The sequence below is a fragment of the Heterocephalus glaber genome, unplaced genomic scaffold (assembly GCF_053883595.1).
Source record: "Heterocephalus glaber isolate CG9 unplaced genomic scaffold, H.glaber_assembly_v1.0 deba00001442, whole genome shotgun sequence".
In the NCBI taxonomy this organism is placed as follows: Eukaryota; Metazoa; Chordata; class Mammalia; order Rodentia; family Bathyergidae; genus Heterocephalus; species Heterocephalus glaber.
In genome coordinates, this window is record NW_028258296.1 from 54,811,446 (window position 1) to 54,829,812 (window position 18,367).

Sequence of the window (18,367 nt, forward strand, 5' to 3'; positions counted from 1 at the left end):
GTTCTTAACTCTTTTGCTATTATGTCATACTAATAAATATCCTTATAACTAAATATTTATTATGGCTATGGATTCTTAATTCCTCAAAGGCAGTATTTCTAGAAGAGAGGATGGAAAATATTTGTACACCTCTTTATTTTACTTTATTTTATTTTTTTCGATACCAGGGATCGAACTCCGGACCTTGCACTTGCGAGTCAGGTGCGGCGCCGCTGCCACTGAGCTAAATCTCCAGGCCTGTACATCTCTTTATCCTCTCAACATTCTGGTATTTTCTAATTGAGAAGTCAAAAATGCTATTTTATTGTTGAAATTAGGGTTTATTTGGGTTACTAGTAATGATGGACATTTGGATATAGTGGAGCTTTGTATCAGAGAGGTATTTGTGACCTTTTTCTGTGTGAAATATGCAGACCTATCACTTCATTCTGTTTCGTTTGTTCTTTTACTAAATGTCATCTCTGAGGAGTGGGCCAGAGAGTCTGTATCCTGGAGGTGACTTTTCCCAGACTCCCTGTGGTTCTGTGGTAAAAGGGCGATTTGGAAGGGAAGCTCCACAGAGGGTTGGGAAGAGTTTGGATTTTTCAGCTTCCCTCTTAGCTGCTGCCGTGTGGATCTTGGAGCATCTGTCTTGCTGGCTTGGACTGCAGCAGAGGTGATAGGTTCTGGAGCTGACAGTTACCTCCCCGTTGGTCCCTGGCTTCCTGGTCATGGAGATAGAGACTTCCTTGGTGGGCCAGTTCTGTGAGACAGATTCAACAGTTGCTAGCAGAAGCTAAACCTGGAGGGAGAGTACTCCCCCAGCTCCTAATTGTGTGGTAACCTAATTCCTTAGGTTAAATCCTTTCCTGCCTAAACTGCCTAAGGCAATTCTGGGGTTTTTTTTGCAGTTGACACTCCTAAATGTTAAGTTCTGTTATCTTTGTGGATATAATTTCATATCATTTTAAAAAATGAAACTTTTTATGATATAATTATAGATTCACCTGCAGTTGTAAGAAATAATACAGAGAAGTCTCATGTAGCTTCTCTTCAGCTTTCTCCATGGCAGAATGGTAGCGTCTTGCAGAACTGCAGTGGGTTCACAGCTCCAGCGTTGGCATTGATACAGTCAAGATCCAGAACATTCTGCCACTGCGAGGGTCCCTCTGGTTGCCCTTTAATAGCTACACTCACTGGTATCCTACCCTGTCATTTCCTTAACACCTGAAGATTACCCATCATCTCTATTTTCGTAATGGATCATTTTTGAAAATGCTGTGTAACTTATATTACATGGGGTGTAACTTTAGGGATGGACCTTTTTCCCTCAGCCCATATTTCTCTGGGGATTCATCCAAGCTGTTGGCTTTTCAATACTTTCTTTTTGTTGTTGTTATTAAGTAGTATTCCAGATTGTGGCTCTAGAACAGTTTATTACCATCCACCCTCTGAGAATATGTGGGTCGTTTCTAGTTTTTGGCTGCTGCCAAAAAAGAAAAGAAAAAGATGTTTGTACAGGTTTTGTGTGAAAATAAACCTTCATTTCTCTGGGATAAATGGGTCGAGTGGTAATTTCATGTTTAATTTTTAGAGGAACTGCCAGGCCATTGCTAGAGTGGGTATACCGTTTCACATTCCCATCTGTAATGTATGAGTGATCAGTTTCCGAGACCTTCCCGGGCTTTGGCTAATACGTGTGTAATGGTATCTTGTAGTTTTAATAAATTTCCCCAGTGGCTGATATTAAAACCTCTTTGATACACATAACCTCTTCGTGTTTTTTGCTCATTTTTTAAATGGAATTGTTTTGTTTTTTCGTTGTAGGGTTTTGAGAGTTCCTTACATGTTCTAGATACTAGGATTTTCCTCAGAGATACGGTTTGTAAAAGAATTAAATTATGGCTAAAATTCATCAATTAACCAATTTTTCCTATTATAGTCAGGTTTTTGGTGTTAGATGTGACTGCAATGCTTCCTGCTAGATAGATCGTAAAACAGTTCATTTTTTTCTAACAGTTTTATAGTTTTACTGTGCGTGTGTGTGTGTGTTTGTGTGTGTGGGGGTACTAGGAGTCGAACTCAGAGGGATTCTACATCCCCAGGCCTTTTTATTTATTTATTTAGAGATAGGGCCTTACTAAGTAGCCCAAGTAGGACTTGAACCTGTGATCCTCCTACCTCAGCCTCCCACGGTGCTGTGATTACAGGTATGTGCCACTGCACCTGGCTAGAGTTAAGTCCATATCTTAGTCATCTTTCCACTACTGGGACAACATCCCTGACATCCACAACTTAGGAAGCAGAGGTTTATTTTGGATCCCATTTTCAGAGGTTTCAGTCTATCAGCTGGCAGAAACATCATGGCGAAGGGTCATAATGGAGGTAAACTGTTCAAAGTATCACAGGGACAGGGAGAGGGACATGGGACAGGGACAGGGGACAGGGATGGGGAGAGGGAGAGCAACATCCTCCGAAGGCATACCCTAGTGACCCACCTCCTCCAAATGGGCCGGCTTCCTAATAGTCTGTTAGAAACTCATCAGTGGATTAATCCATTGGTAAGGTCAGTGCCCTTATGATCCAGCCGCCTTCCAAAAGCTCCACCTCTGAACTCATGAACCTTTTGGGTGACATTTTGGTGTCTGCCATGGCCCGTGTGGCTGAAGGGTTCACGGAGTGAGAAAGGAAGGTGAGAGATTAAGAAAGACAAAGAGATATAATAAGGTACAGGTGGAGGCAGTGGGGCTCTAACTCCTGATGGGAGGAAAAGACCCCCAACAAATGGTCACACGTTTATAGTGGTCGAGTTAGGGGGAGGTAAAAGGGGCTGGGCTGTAACTGGAGCTAAGGTCTGCAGGACATCATGCTTGGTGTTTCTTTGGTGAAGGGGCTGGAAGGAAGAGATAGTCCTCTTCTCAGCCAGACCTTGCTCCTCCGTCCTCTGGTCGCCTGTTCTCCTCCCACCCAGCTCTGCCTCATCCATGGGAGGAAGCAAACAAGATGTGTGTTCCTTGTTCCACTCAGGGCCCTGCCTCATCCGAGGGAGGAGCCGAGTTAGGCCTGGCCATAGTGATCTACAGTGCAGTGCTCCCAGCATCTAACTGTTTTTTTTCCCTCAGTACCGGGGATGGAACTCGGACCTTGCGCTTGCCAGGCAGGCTCGGCGCCACCAGACTACATCTCCAGTCTCTTGGGTGACACTTTGGGTATAAACCATAGCATTCTGCCCCAGGCTCCCAAAAGACCCTTGTCCATCTCATTGCACAAAATGTGTTCAGTCCATTGCCAAGAGTTGCCAAAATCTTAACAGTTCCAGCATCACTCAAAAGTCCAAGTCCAAAGTCTCCTTTGAAACATAAGGCAAATTCTTAGCTTTGTAAAAAGAAAGTTAACTATTTCCAACATAGAATGTCACAGAGTAAACATTCCCATTCCAAAATGGAGGAATGGAGGCATAGAAAGGAATTGGACCAAAGCAAGACTGAAACCCAGTGGGTCAAACATTAAATCCAATAGTCCATGTCCAGCACCTGGTAGGGAGATGTGAGCTGGGAAGGCCACAGCAACCCCACTCCTATGACCTTGTCAGTTGTAGCCCACATGGTCTCTCTCGTGGGCTTGCCCTGTTGGCCACCTGCAGCTTTCTTCAGCTTGGATGTTCTTCCTTCCTCATATCTCCAGCTCCCTGGGGTCTAGCTTGAGCTGCACTCTCATAGCTTCATACGTTGCTACATGTTAGTTCCAAACTATCTTTTGAGCAGACTTAATCACCATCAGAGTCCTAGAACAGTCTTTCATTGTTATAAAATCCACCTGATAGGTGAGAAAGTCAGTTTAGAATTTGGCCTGGTTACTACCTGAGTCTCACACAGTGTTCATTCCAGAAATGAGGCCTAACGGATGCACCTTCTTCAAGGCCATCTTCAAGGCCAGCAGCGTCGCATCTTTTTGTCCCTTCACTGTGGTCCTCACCCTTTCCAGTCACAGCTGGTAAAGCTTCTCTTCTAAAGATGCATGTGATTAGATTGGCTCACTTGGATAATTCAGGATAATCTCCCATCTCAAGTCCCTTAACCTTAATTATATCTGTAGAGTTCCTGTCGCCAGGTAAGGTAACATTCTTACTGATTCTGGCATCAGGACTTGGACACTTTTATGAGGGTAGCTATTTTGCCTACCATTTACTTTTAATGTATAATTATATTTGAAATGAGTTTCTTGTCATCTTTGTATGCTGTTAGGCACCATTGTGAAGCGTCATTTCCATTTTTAACACTGCTTCTCTTTGTTGAAGCATGATTTAGTGTAGTCATCTCCTTTTTTCCTGTAGTGTGTATGGCAAATTTCGATGGGTGTCATTAAGTAGGCACGTGTACAATCCACTTTTTCATGGTTAAGTCTTAGAACTTAGCCTAACTATGTGCTAAATGTTTACTCTTTGTATTTGCTTTTTTTTTTTATTTCTAGGGATTCATTTACGCCCTTATCAACTGGAGGGAGTCAACTGGCTAGTCGAGTGCTTCCACTGTCGAAATGGCTGCATCCTGGGAGATGAGATGGGTCTGGGTAAGACCTGTCAGGTACGTTACTATGGAATGTGCACTGCTACCTGCTCTGAAATACTGCCCATGAGTCATTACCATCTTTAGCTCTTAGCTACAATATTTATTTTTATATGAAATGCCTTAACATTTATTAAGTAATCAGAATCTAGGAGTTGATTTTTGTATTGCGGGGATGGTTTTGTATTGTGTCACTGCCTCTGTCTTATCTGCCCTTTGATATATATCTGTGAGAAGACATTCTTGAGCTAAAGGTGCAATTAATAGGCCTAGGCACAAGGCTTTTGTCTGTGTAAAACAAATATTCCTGTCCAGGGATCAAACTAACCCTGACCTCCTTAGCAAAACTTCATGTAATTAATGGGATTACTTGTAATAGTGTACTAATCTCCCTTTTTTGCCTAGGGGTATTGGGCACAGAATTCTCTGGTGTCAAAAACAGGACAGAAGAAAACAAACTTTGGAAAGTTTCTTGGCAAGGCAAACTTTTCTTCTGCAGAAGGGTTCATAGCCAGACAACTCAAGCAAGCCCACTGAGTGGGCGGCCTGCCTGGGTTTCATCCCTGATGCACTGCCATCACTGTGCCTCGTTCCGGCCTCACAGTCTAACCTGGCTGGCTAGTTTAATGAGATCGTATTTGCTAGGCAGTGCAAATTCTGTGATCCCGAAAGCAAAGCCCTTTGTTACAAAGTTTTGTGGCAGGTGGACGGGCACGTAGTCCTTTGTCTCAGGTTTTCAAGGAATGATGAAACAAGCATGTGTATATTTTACAAAAATAGGGATTTTTATAAAATGGAGTTATTTTAATTATCTCCTCTGATAGAAAAGATGATCACGGGGGTGGGGCTGTTTTCCATTTCTCTACCAAGATAGAGCAGTATAGTGGAAGTACCCAGTGTTTTCCATAATACATCTTGGCCATCTGTCTTGAAAGGAAGCTAGGTAGAGCCTAAAGACCTGGAGCATCCAGAGTGGCCTTCTCAGGGATTGTTAAGAATCTGGTATGTTGAGGTTGAGTCTTCTGTCAGGACAAGCAGCTACTGCTCTGGGTTGACAGATGTTATTGGTGGGCTTGGATGAATGAAAATTTGGTCATGACATCCCTTGGGTTAATCACTCAAAGTTTACTTATCTATAGGATAGCAAAGAAAGTCAGTGCATTGAGTATACACAGAGAGGCAACTTGTATAGGTGCAGTGGAGATAAAAATTTTGCATTCCCAAAAGGCTTTAGCAGTGACCATACAGAATGAACAGGGGTCTCATGAACTCCACTGTCTTCTCTGAGGCTCACCCTGCATACATAAGCTTTAAGCTGGGGCAGACTGCGTATAGGCTAGTCTGACTGTGTGTTTGGGACTGTTTAAGCCAGGCATATCTTGTCTGGCACAGAATTATTCAAAATGCAATGTGACCTCTGAGTAGGATTCCCTGAGATTCTTCACGTAGCACCCTTCACTTTCTCAGGCTAACCTATATGTTCTCAGTATATTCCTGGACTGAGGACTGGGGAACTAGGTCAGAGATCAGTTTCCTGGATTTCTCTGGGAGCCCAGCTAAGAGGCTCTTGGACTGGTCAAAGTCAGTCATTAGAATTGTCCTGCTGACTTTATTCAAAGCCAGCAAAGTCCACTTGTTCTTTGCCTTTCTAGCTCTTCTTTGAAAATCCCTAAAAATATACCACCTCCATATTTGCTTTATTAAAAGTTTGTTCAGAATTTTTACATCTGTATCAAAATAATATTGGTCAGTAATTTCTCTTAAAATATTTTTGTCTGATTTTAATCATAGAATCAGTATAGTTCCTATAGTTTGTGTTTGTTAATCTAACGCTGCCATTGTAATTTTGCATTTCATTTATTCTTCACAATCATTATTTTCAACTAGCTGCATAGTATTCCATCAAGGGAACTTATTATAATTTACTTAAATGTTCTACAGAGGAGCAATGGTGAATTCTTCCCTTTCTTGGGATATTTAAACTAAGTTTGATATGAACACCTTTGGGCTTATAGTTTTATTAGTTTGATTATATCTTAGGATAGATTTTTTTCATAAAAATAGCTCAGCATTTGGGAATGGAAGCTCTTCACACATTTTTGTTTTACAGAAGTGTTTTTTTTCCTGTATATCACAACAATAAGCGTATATAGGTATCTCCTATAGTATGCTCATTTGACTACAAAGACTCACTTTACACCCTTACTTCAGCTTACGAGGATAATTTATTGACTGTTTTTCTGTTTGAATGTGTGCTCCAGGAGAGCAAGGAGTTTTGTTTTGTCCACTGTTGTGTACCCAGAGCATAGCTCTGTTCAGTGCTAAAGTGATCCATACATACACATGGAAGGAAGAAAAATAGGAGGGGAAGGAAATTGCAGAGGAAGACTATAGGAAGGGAGGAAAACATCCTTAACGGATGAGCCTACCAAGCATCAGGCTCATTTTTGGGTCATTTTTGTGAGTCATTTTCGTAGACCTGTCTTGGCATTTCTGGCTTTAGGTTTTTAGAGTATTCCTAATCTTGTTCATCAAATGCATTGTTTTCATTGATTTCTATTCTTTCCTTTTTTTCTTTGAATTAAATGTTCAATTATATAAATAATGAGCCTCATTCTTGTTAGCTAATAGTTTAAGAACATAAATTCCCTTGGCAAGTTTACTGAGGTTTACATGATTTCACTCTAGGAATGGATTATTCTCCTGAAGTGTAGGAGATTGTACATAATTTTTTTGTAAAGTAAGTTATATATAAGAGTTTGTGTTCCACACAGCTGAGGGAACTTTATGGTTATTTCGCACGGGGAAATTTGATTGAAACTGCCTTCTTCTGTGTTCTAGACGATTGCTCTCTTCATTTACTTGGAGGGAAGGTTAAATGACGAAGGACCCTTTCTGATTCTTTGTCCCTTGTCTGTTTTGAGCAACTGGAAGGAAGAGATGGAAAGGTACAGAAGTAGATGTGGCTGAAATTTTATTGTTTATGTTGGTTAAGATATTTTCTAGATGATACATAAAATATGATAAAAAAGCACTTTGCCATAATCAGTGAGTTGATTATTTCAGAAAGCCCTGAATTGAGCTGGGGATTTAGTTCAGTGGCACCATGCCTGCCTCGAAAGCACAAGGTCCAGAGTTTGACCCTTGGCACCAAAAAAAAAGAGAAAGAAAGCCCTAAACTGAAGCAATGTAAGTGGACACTGAGGCCCTAGTAGGGGAGGGCCCAGTAGATGTTATTGTTGTTACTTGGCAGTTCAAAAGTTTGTGCTCATTTTAAAAAATTTTGCTGAACTGAAGGACAAACAAACCATCCTTCTCTTCATAGTGACACAGGAAGCAACATGGAGAAGATATTTTTATTTTTGGAGTCAGCACAAGACCCTCTTAGACTTGGCCCTTCCACCTACCTACACAGGACTTTACCCTGAGGTTTAATCATTACTGTAGATAAGGTTTGAAGCCTCAGGACTCTTTGTGAGTACAGAGTTATATCATATGCCTTATATTTTTATTAGTAAGTTTTCCCTTCCTGGGACAAAATACCTGACACCCACAATTTAAAGGAGGAGAAGATTCATTTGTCTTATGGTTTCAGAAGTTTCAGTCCATGATCACCTGGCTCCAGGGCAAGGAACATCATGTTGCAAGAGTGTGGCAGAGGAAAGCTGCTCACTTCATGGTAGCTGGAAACAGGAAACAGCAAGGGAATAGCACCAGAGAGGAAGGGGCCAGGGCTCAGATACAGTATCAAAGGTCAGGTCTCCCGGACCCACATAGACACAGCCCTAAGTGTGGTCTTCCAATCCCCTAGGTGGAGCCTGAGCCAACCAAGTTGACCATCCAGCTGAACTGTCCAAGGACCTCAGGGGGCCTGCACATTGTAGTGTAATTGTCCAGATATGCACACCCTGTCCCGTGGCTCTAGCATTTGGGTTTATCCGTGTCTTTTCTTCGATTCAGATGTGCTCCAGGCCTTTCCTGTGTAACATATGCAGGCGACAAGGAGGAAAGGGTCCACCTTCAGCAAGTCTTAACACAGGACTCACATTTTCATGTGCTGCTGACTACTTATGAGGTATGCATTTGCTTCTCTGTGGCAGGAACTCCTAACCTGGGACCTGATAAATTCTAAAATCCACTGAAAGTATATTTAACTTTTTTTGAGAATATACATTCTGAAAGGAGAGTCTGTCTTCATTATATACTCAAAGAGGGATTGTGACCAAAAGACGCGAAGGATCATCATGCTTCAGTAGGGTTTCTTTCCCTCTCCTGCCTGGGGTTAGGGGGAGGCCTCCCAGGGAGGTGGAACTTGTGCTGCTCTTGGTTAATGAACAGGAAGAGTAAGACGGGATGGGGAAAGGGTTTTGTGTATGGAGGCATCATGTCTACTGGAGGGTAGGTGTGGAGGATGCTAAATCCTTGTTCTTTTTTTTGGTACCAGGGATTGAACTTGGGTCCTTAGGCTTGTGCAGCAGGCGGCGAAATAAATCCTTGTTCTTTAAGCCAATACTGAGTCACTGTAAGAGACCTTCTACTTACTCATGCCTCACTTCTAGTTGTAAGGCAGTGCTAGAAATTATGCTTCGGAGCTGGAGCTGGTGTGGTGGTATATGTCTGTAATCCCAGTACTCAGGAGGCTGAGGCAGGAGGATTATGAGTTTGAGGCCAGCCTAGTGAGACCCTGTCAAAACAAAACAAAACAAGAAGGAAAGAAAGAAAAGATAGAAATTATGCTCAGGACTTTATTTTTTTACTTATTGAACAAGTAAGATGTATTCAATACCAGCCTTTTTAATCTGTCTTCCTTAATTTTTCAGATTTGCTTGAGAGATGCATCATTTCTAAAATCGTGAGTAGGTTATACTATTTCAGAAATTGTAGAATGTATCATGAAAGTTGTATCTTTCCTTCACATGCCTCTTTCAGGCCTTGTTTGTATGTCTCCTGTGAGTTTTGTTTAGGAATAGGCAGACATTGCAGAGGCCTGTGTCCTAGCTTTGGATTAGTTACTTAATCTCCACGAACTCCAGCTTCTTCAGCTGTAAAATGAGGATAATTAATGTTCTTACTAAGGATGGCTGTTGTGAGTCATGAAATGAAAAATACTTGATTGGTTAATAAATATTAGATAATTTACATTGCAACTTAGGTAGACACCTGTCAGGACTGTTGTTGGGAGATTTTTACTATAATATAGGAGGTGAATCATTTTAACCCTTTCCTGGAGATAACTGAAAATACAGTAGTAATCAGTACTATGGAATTAACTTTTTGGAAAGGAAATTTGAAATACATTTCTAATTAGTTAATTTTAGGGGCCTCATATTGATTCATGAAGTACAGGAAACTGAGATTTAACTGTTAGTACTGCCTGGTAGGACTGGCACGTTGCACTGTATGGTCATGTCATGAAAACAGCTGCAATGTAAACTAAAGAAGTAGATTATCGATAAGAAAGGAAGATATGTTGGCAGGATTTCATTCTCCCTAGCCTGTGTAGTTATGACATGGTTAGGTGGGAATTCTGCATCGTTAATATTCAGAAATTACTGTTTTCAAAGTGCTTTATCAATATTTTAAATATCTTTTTCTCATCCAGGTTCTTGTGAGTGAATTTATGCTTGCATTATTTTGAAGTACTAATATTCCATCTAATATTTTCATCTAATATTTTATTTAAGTGAGGATATTATCCTACTTTTCTTAAGAAGAGTATATACCCACCCTATATATTTATTTAAATTTTATCTTATTTTTGTGGTGCTAGGGATCAAATCCAGGGACACATGGTAGGCAAGTGAATAGAATACCACTGAGCTGTCTCTCCAGCCCCCTTTTCAAATTCCTAACATCCTACTTAACACTTGATGAAGTCTTACTTGAAAGGAGACTGTTGTGGGAGTTATTGGAGATACTAGGAAAGTAAATCATAGCACTGCCCTAAGAGGACATGAAGTCCAGAAGAGGGATAAGAAGGATACAGATACTCACAATGCAATGCAATATATGGGAAGCCTCAAAAGACAGTAAAAATTGGGACATAAGTGTTATCGAGTACTTTATATAAATTTTCCCATTTAAATGTGATAAAAAATCCTAGTAGGCAGGTCTTAACATTTTACAGATGAGGAAAATAAGAGATTAGGTAACCCGCCAAGGCTACTTTGTTAATAAATGGAAAAGCAGATATTCAAACTCAGCACTCAATGCTTGCACCCTCTCTAAAAAGCTTCTTAAACTGTCTAGATGCATGGGAAGGTCACATTGTTCAACAGAAATATCATCTATCTTAGATAATCTGTTCTGGATGTATTGCTAGGTGGATTTAAAAACCTTCATGACAGAGAAACATTTGCAGTGTTGACCCAGAGTACTAATCCCCACAAAATAGATGTATTCCTTTTACATGTTTGTTAAGGTTACATTTTGCATTACTGTATTGTACATTCTGAAAAAAGCAGGGAAATGTAATATAATTTTTGAACTAGTCAGATAGTTCTGGACAGTTAAGACGGTACATGATGATAATATGAAAAAAAATGAAATATTTTGAACAGTAGTCTTGTAAAATCATTGGATCAAGAGGATTAGGAGCTATCTCACTGGACTTTCCATTCAAGGTTCAAATTTCTTTCACTTCTTCCTCTTCAGGAGAGTGCCTCTTTAAGGCCTTGTGGATACTAGGCAAATACTCTACCACTGAGCCACATCCCAGCCCTAAAGTATCTTTCTTTTTTTCATTAAGTTTATTGGTGCATTTTATGTATACAATATGATGACTTTCATCATTGGGAACTTGTACCTTTACATGATATATCTTGGCTTTTATTTTTTTTCCTCATTCCCCTGCCCTCCTATCAACCCTTCCCCTCTGCCCTATTTACAAAAACTTTGTTTCCATTTTTTCCCTTTCTCGTATTTATTCCTTTCCCTTCTTTCTTTTCCCCTACGCCTCCCACTTCCTCTTCCCATTTGGACCTTTTCTTGCTATTTCACATTATCTGTTATACCTTTAGATCCTTATTTACACTTTCAGTTTCTCACATCAGAGAAACTATTCAGTATTTACACACGTGTGTTCTATTTATTTCACTTAAGATGGTGGCCTCAGTGTGCATCCATTTAGCTATAAATGTCTCTAGTTTCTTGTTCTTTATGGCTGAGTAGTACTCCATTTAATAAAAAAACACATCTTTTTTTGATGAGTATTTTTTTTTTTTTTTTGTGGTACCAGGGATTGAACTCAGGACCTTACACTTACAAAGCAGGCACGGTGCCACTGAGCTAAATCCTCGGCCCTCTTTTGATGAGTATTTTGACCCAGTTTCTTTTCTCTCTTTCTTTCTCCCCCACTGCACCCTGCCCGCCTTTCTGCCTGCCTGCCTGCCTGCCTTCCTTCCTGCTTTTGTTCCACTCCCCTTCACTCCCCTCCCCATCCTTCTCTCTTGTACTGAGGATTGAACCCAGGGCCTTCTCCCTGAGCTACATCTCCAACCTTTTTTATTTTGAGACAGAGTCTTACTAAGTTGTCCAGGCTAGGCTCAAACTTGTGATCCTTCTGCCTCAGCCTCCCAGAGTGTGAGGTTTACAAGCATATACTACTACACTAAGTTATGACTGAACCTTCTTGAAAAATTGCTGTTCTCACCCACCACACTATAAAATATGCCCTGGCAGCAGCTACCTATGAGCTCTATGTTTGCAAATGCAATGGATCTATCTTCCTGGACATCTCTGAAATACTGTACTTGGTTGGGTTCACCACTTCCACATTTTAAAATCCTACTTCTTTTGCTACTATGACACCACTGTCTCTTGATTTGTCTTGTGATTTTTCAGCTGTACCTTTCTGACCTTGAGCAAGTCACTTCATCTTTTTGAAGTGCAGTCTTTTTCTTGGCACAGTTATGTTTACTTGCCATATTCTTTTGGGCTAAATAACACATAAAACCACAAGCTCAGTGTCTGGCACATAGTAGAAAGTTATAAATGTTTTCATTCCCTTTTGTTTCTGGCTCCATCCTTTTTACATATGTCTTTCCCGTCTTGGGGGAAAAAAAATCCCTTGCTTTTACTAATACCTCTCTGATAGATAGGCAGTTTGGGTTCATTTCTAATAGATGGGCTTACTGTTAGGAAGACAGTCACAGTTTTGTTGTAACACTTGGCCATGAGATGTGTGTATGAGTCACATAAAACTGAAAGCATGGATTTTCTTTCACAGCTTCTCTTGGAGTGTTCTTGTTGTGGATGAAGCTCACAGATTGAAAAACCAAAGCTCGCTGCTGCATAAGACACTTTCAGAGGTAAGCTCCTATGGCTGTCTTCTAGTCTTCCCTTTTTAATAGACTATTTTTAGAGCAGTTCTAGGTTCACAACAAAATTAAAGGAAGGTACAGAGTGTTCCTATATCTTTTTACCTTCACATGTGTATAACTTTCCCGTTATCACCATCTCCCTCCAGAGTGATATATTTGTTACAAATGATGAGCTGACACTGACACATCATATCACCTGTGTCCATAGTTTAGGGCTTCTCTCAGTGTTGTACATTCTGTGGGTTCGGACACGTGTAGTGGCTTGTATCCACCATTGTAGTACCATACAGTGTAGTTTCCTTCATTGCCCTTAAAGTCCTCTGTGTTCCATCTATTCATCTCTTCTTCTTTATAACTCCCCTTTAAAAAAGAAATACTAGTTTAGGCCTGTGTAGAGTCAATTTAATTGAAACAAGTTTCTTTCAGTCAGATTTCAAAGGGATAAATGAACATTTTTTGGGTAACACAAGTTGTGTTTCATATGACCCAACTTCTTCCTCACATCATTTCTATAGGATGTTTGCTAAAATCGGGTTCTCAAATGAGTAAGGTCTTACTCCAATAACAGGCTTGTTCCTTTCTGAAACCAAGCATGTTAATTTCTCTGATGTTACTTGAAGTTTGTTCCCTATCCTACAGTAAATCACTTAAATTTAGGGCTGGGGATTTAGCTCAGTGGTTCTGCCGCCTGCCTAGAAAGCACAAGGACCCAAGTTCGATCCCTGTTACCAAAAAAAAAAAAAAATTCACTTAAATTTAGAGGTCATTTGGAAGAAAATTTCAGGTGTGAATTCTATATTTACTAGTCTGAAAGTAGCAGTTTTTAGAATTTTAATGCAAACATAGTCACTGTCTCTTAGTCTAAAGATTGTTACCCCCTGGTAGGGCATCCTCTGCTCTCTGGTAATCTTTGCCTTCTCTGTAGAGACCCTTAACAGTGTCTCTTTCTTAAGAGGTTGTTGTGTTAGTCTGTTTGTGCTGCTTTCACACAGTGTCACAGACTTATATAATGAACAGAAATTTATTTCTCAGAGATCTGAATGCTGGGAAGTCCAGGATTAAGGTGCCAGCATTTGATAAAGGCAGAAGGGTGAGAGAGAGATGAGAAAAGTAGCCTAATGCAGCAAATGCCCCTTTGAAAAGGAGCTTGATCCCACTCACAGTGAGGGTCCTCAGGCCTAATCACTTCATTTTCTTTGCTTTTTCTGTACTGGGAATTGAACCCAGGGCCGTCACATTGAGAAACATTTCTAGCTCCCTCCTTTTTTTTTTGAGACAGAGTCTCACTGTGCAGTTCAGGCTGGCCTTGAACTGATTTTGTAGCCCAGGCTGGCCTCAGACTCCTGGCAATCTTCCTGTCTCAGCCTCTTGAATGCTGTGATTAGAGGCATGCACCACTACCCCTGGCTTCTAGGCCTTTTTATTTTTGTTTGCATTTTTTTTTTTTTTTTTTTAGTACTGGGGATTGAACTCAGGACCTTGCGCTTGTGAGGCAGGTGGCAGAACCACTGGCTAAATCCCAGCCCCTTGGGCCTTTTTGTTTTGAGATAGGATCTTGCTTGGTTCTCTAGGCAGGACTCGAACCTGCAATCCTTTTACCTCCGTCTCCCAGAGTAGTGAATTATAGGCTTGTGCCACCACACCCAGCGTGATCACTTCTTTAAGGCTCCACCTCTTAAGATTATCACATTGGCAATACTTGGAATTTGGAGAGGAGGACATCGTCACACCCTAAAATTGTCCTGTTCAGAGTTTCTGTCCTTATAAATGACACTTTTTAAAAAGTTTACTAAATACTAAACTTTTTTACCCAATTATAAGTTTTGGCTCAGTTTTACCCAATTACAGGTTTTGATGCCAAATGAACACTACTTTGAAATAAAGAAGTTAATTCATGTCCTAGGATTATAGTGACCAGCAACCTTGGTTACCTTTGTGACCTCATAATCTTTGGTAACTTCAGCTCCTTATTTGGTGAGCACGTATTGTAAAAGTACAGATTGGTTATTGGAAACATTTTGGCTTTTACCTGTTTCCATAGTTGAGTACTTGGAGAACAGTGCTTAACAAGCACATTAGGTAAGAATGAGTACACCTTGAATAAACATTTTAGAAGGAAACACGAAAAAGGGAGATTGCAAAAATATTATTAAATTAATTTTAATTGATTATTTTGTTTCATTGATCACTTTTTCTTATTCTAAAAGCAATATCTTCTTAGGGCCATCCCCAAAATAAAATGAACAAACATAAGAACAAAATGAACGTATACCAGTAATCCTACTCCTACATTAACACATTTCCACCAGCTTGAATCACCTGTGGTAAATAGAAGACTGGTGGTGCAAACAGATCTGATCACTTTTGTTGGTCTTTATACTGACAAAATTAATAAAAAAGCTACCTGATGGGACAGTCATGCATGTACCACTGGTAGTACAAGCCACCCAGCAGTGAGACATACAAATTCAGCCCTGTTGTGAGTTTGTTAATAATTTGGTGTATGTGTCTGTGCTCCCATATCCCTGCTGTGGACGTATACACTCAAACGTACAGTAATACCTTGGTTCAGAAATGCTTCTGTTTGCAAACAATTTGGTTCACAAACAAAAGCGTTTGGCAGAATTTTGCTTCCATTCACAGACTATATTGGGTGACAAACACAACCGTAGCCATCTTCCCCACACAAACACAAACGTGGCCATCTTCTGTATACAAACACAAACGCAGCCATCTTCCCCCAAATCATATGCAAATTAAGTTTGTGAACCAAGGTACCACTGTATATGCAAGTGTATTTTAAAAAATCAAAATAATTTACTATTTCAAGTATCAAAATACAGTATGTGCATATAGTAGTAGATATATACAAACATCCTTATATACTGTATTTTTCTAATTAAAATCATATACCTATATAAGATACGGCTTTCCCACTTTGCTATATTATTCTGATAGCATAAGTTCTTGTTAATGTCAGTTTATATTTGGTCTTGCCTGACCTGACACCTGTTGTTACTGTTTCTCCTAACCTTTTACTTCATTAGTCTATTCCTTTTTTTTTTTTTTTGGTACCAGGGATTGAACTCGGGTCCTTGTGCTTGCGAGGCAGGTGGCAGAACCACTGAGCTAAACCCCTGGCCCAGTCTCTATTCTTTGTTTTTTTTTTGGAACCGGGGATCGAACTCCGGTCCTTGTGCTTGCAAGGCAGGTGGCGGAACCACTGAGCTAAATCCCCAGCCCTCAGTCTTTATCTTTGATGTTCTCATCTGTTTCGAAAAGTTTAAAGAATTCCTTTCCATTTTGGGATGTATAGCAGAATGTCCAGAAAGCTCCAGACATCTTGATATCTTGTATCTGATGCACCATAAAATTTTACAAAAGGACGTTGTTTTAATATAAGTCATACTTCTTGCTTGTAGTAGAGGGCTTCTCAACTTTGATGCTACAGTTTTGGCTTCTCAGCCTCCATGAGTATGTGTAGTGTCTCAGATGCTTCAGCAAACTCTCCTACATGGGTCATAACACTTAACCAGTAGATTGAATAACAATAACTGTATTGAGTACTCACGTAATACATCAGAGGTCAGCGTTCACAAAATGACCTCCCTCCCTTCCTTTCTTCCTTTTCTCCTTCCCTTCTTGCCTCCCTCCCCTCCTCCTTTCTTCTCTCTGTCTCTCTCCTCTCTCTTCCCCTCCTTTCTTGCCCTTTTCAGCACTGGGAATCAAAGCCAGAGCCTCTTGTATGCTTACATCCTTATAACAGTGTCTTCTTCACAGTATTATTATCCTTTTCTTTGAGTTGAAACTACGGAAGTATTACTTCCTATATCAGGGTATACTTGAGCCCGAGCCTTCTGACTGTATGTGCTGTGGTCATTCCATTAAATCATGCTGCTCTTTGTGTGCATAAAGGTTGGGATGGGTAACTCTGTCTTGGTTCCAGAGATTTGAACTTTCATTTATTTATGTATTTGAGTTCTCAGTGGTCTTCAGTCTCCTGTTGACTGGAACTCCCATACAGAACAGCCTCCAAGAGCTCTACTCCCTCCTCAGTTTTGTGGAGCCCGATCTCTTTTCTAAGGAGCAGGTGGAAGATTTTGTTCAACGTTATCAGGACATTGAGAAAGAATCTAAGTCAGGCAAGTTCCCTTTCTACAAATCTTCCCCAAGAGGTCTTGACACAGAAACTGTGCTGGTGCATAGCAGTTATAGATAGAAAAGAAAGAGAATTGATAACTAAAGATATCCTCCAGGGAGATAAAGAGGCACAAATGTAAGGCATGTGTTGGTTTCTCCATGTTGTCTCTAGTTATGTGCTATCTATGAAGGAATTACTCGTGAATTATTACATGATTCTACACCGGTGCTTATTTAGTTTAGTTTTGAAAGAAGTAGAAAATTCGTGCTGATTTGTAGACCCCTCCGCTTGTAATGTCTCTAAAGACTGTTAATTTTCCTTGCTACTTCCCAAGGTATAAAGGTAAGTGGGTGGTGTAGTCCTAAACTACTATTCAGCATTCTGCATTGCTGGTGTTTCTTTTGAACACTGCACTGAAGCCAAATGTGTGAGATGAATGGTAAATGAAAGTGAAGGATGGAACCTTTGTCATTCGTGTAGCAAGTTTTCTTTGGTATCTTTGCCCCTCTGCCTTGTAGAAGTATCTGAATATCCCTATGATATTGTCATAGGATGATGATTCAAAACCGATGGCAGATGGGCCAGCTGGTGATTATGTGTGTGTTGGAGGGTTGGAGGGTTGTCTCACAACAAAAGTCCCCATATCATAGTCTAAAGATTACCTAGGGAACCTGCGCTTAGTACTCCCATGTTTAGAGTTGCCAGGTAAAGTTGCCATACATTCAAAAACTACTCATTGTTTATCTGAAGTTCAAATTAACTAGTTACTTGTATTTTTATTACTTGTATGTGGCAATCCTACATATAGTGAAGCTCTAATCAGATTATTTTTTGAAGTTCAGGATACTTGGTAAAAAAAAGAAGGGATTTGAAGTCAAAAGAACCAAGTTTGATTACTGGCAGCATTGACATTCAGCTTGGAAAAGTTGCTTAATTTCCCTGAGCCTCACTGAACTCTACTATTAAAATAGTGACAGTATTACTTAACTTGCTCTACTTTTCTACACTGTTACGCCATTAGTGAGATTAATACAAAAACACCCTGGAAATAAAACAGATTCCTGCAAATGAGATGACTAGTAAGAATCAAATTTTTTAAGTGTTCTTAGTTCTTGGGTTAAGAGCCAATAAGAATTTCAGAGGGAGTTGGAAAGAAGTAGTGAAGGAATACCAATGGTCTTCAACTTATGGCAGTTCACTTTATGATTTCTCAACTTTATGGTGTTGCAAAAGCAATACCCATTCAGTAGAAGCTATGCTTTAAATTTTGAACTTTCATTGACACAAAATATATGTACATGTTTATGAGGTACAATATGTTTTGATTCATGTATGTGTGGGGTGATGGTCACCTCAGGTAA

The 18,367-nt window shown here is 40.1% G+C and overlaps 1 protein-coding gene across 7 annotated transcripts in view; it reads left to right on the top strand.

Moving 5' to 3' along the window:
- Chd1l (chromodomain helicase DNA binding protein 1 like) overlaps positions 1-18,367 on the top strand; it is a 64,273-nt gene that overhangs the window by 1,127 nt on the left and 44,779 nt on the right. For 2 of the 7 annotated variants that reach the window (XM_004853887.3, XM_004853888.3), the window contains exons 2-7: positions 4,450-4,562; positions 7,386-7,492; positions 8,505-8,619; positions 9,365-9,396; positions 12,772-12,853; positions 16,845-17,007. In XM_004853887.3, coding sequence (XP_004853944.1) covers positions 4,450-4,562; positions 7,386-7,492; positions 8,505-8,619; positions 9,365-9,396; positions 12,772-12,853; positions 16,845-17,007 — 612 coding nt within the window. Of the gene's footprint in view, positions 1-6; positions 3,973-4,449; positions 4,563-7,385; positions 7,493-8,504; positions 8,620-9,364; positions 9,397-12,771; positions 12,854-16,844; positions 17,012-18,367 lie in introns of those variants that run through there. The other 5 variants (XM_087213337.1, XM_087213339.1, XM_087213340.1 and 2 more) reach the window with 4 other exon arrangements.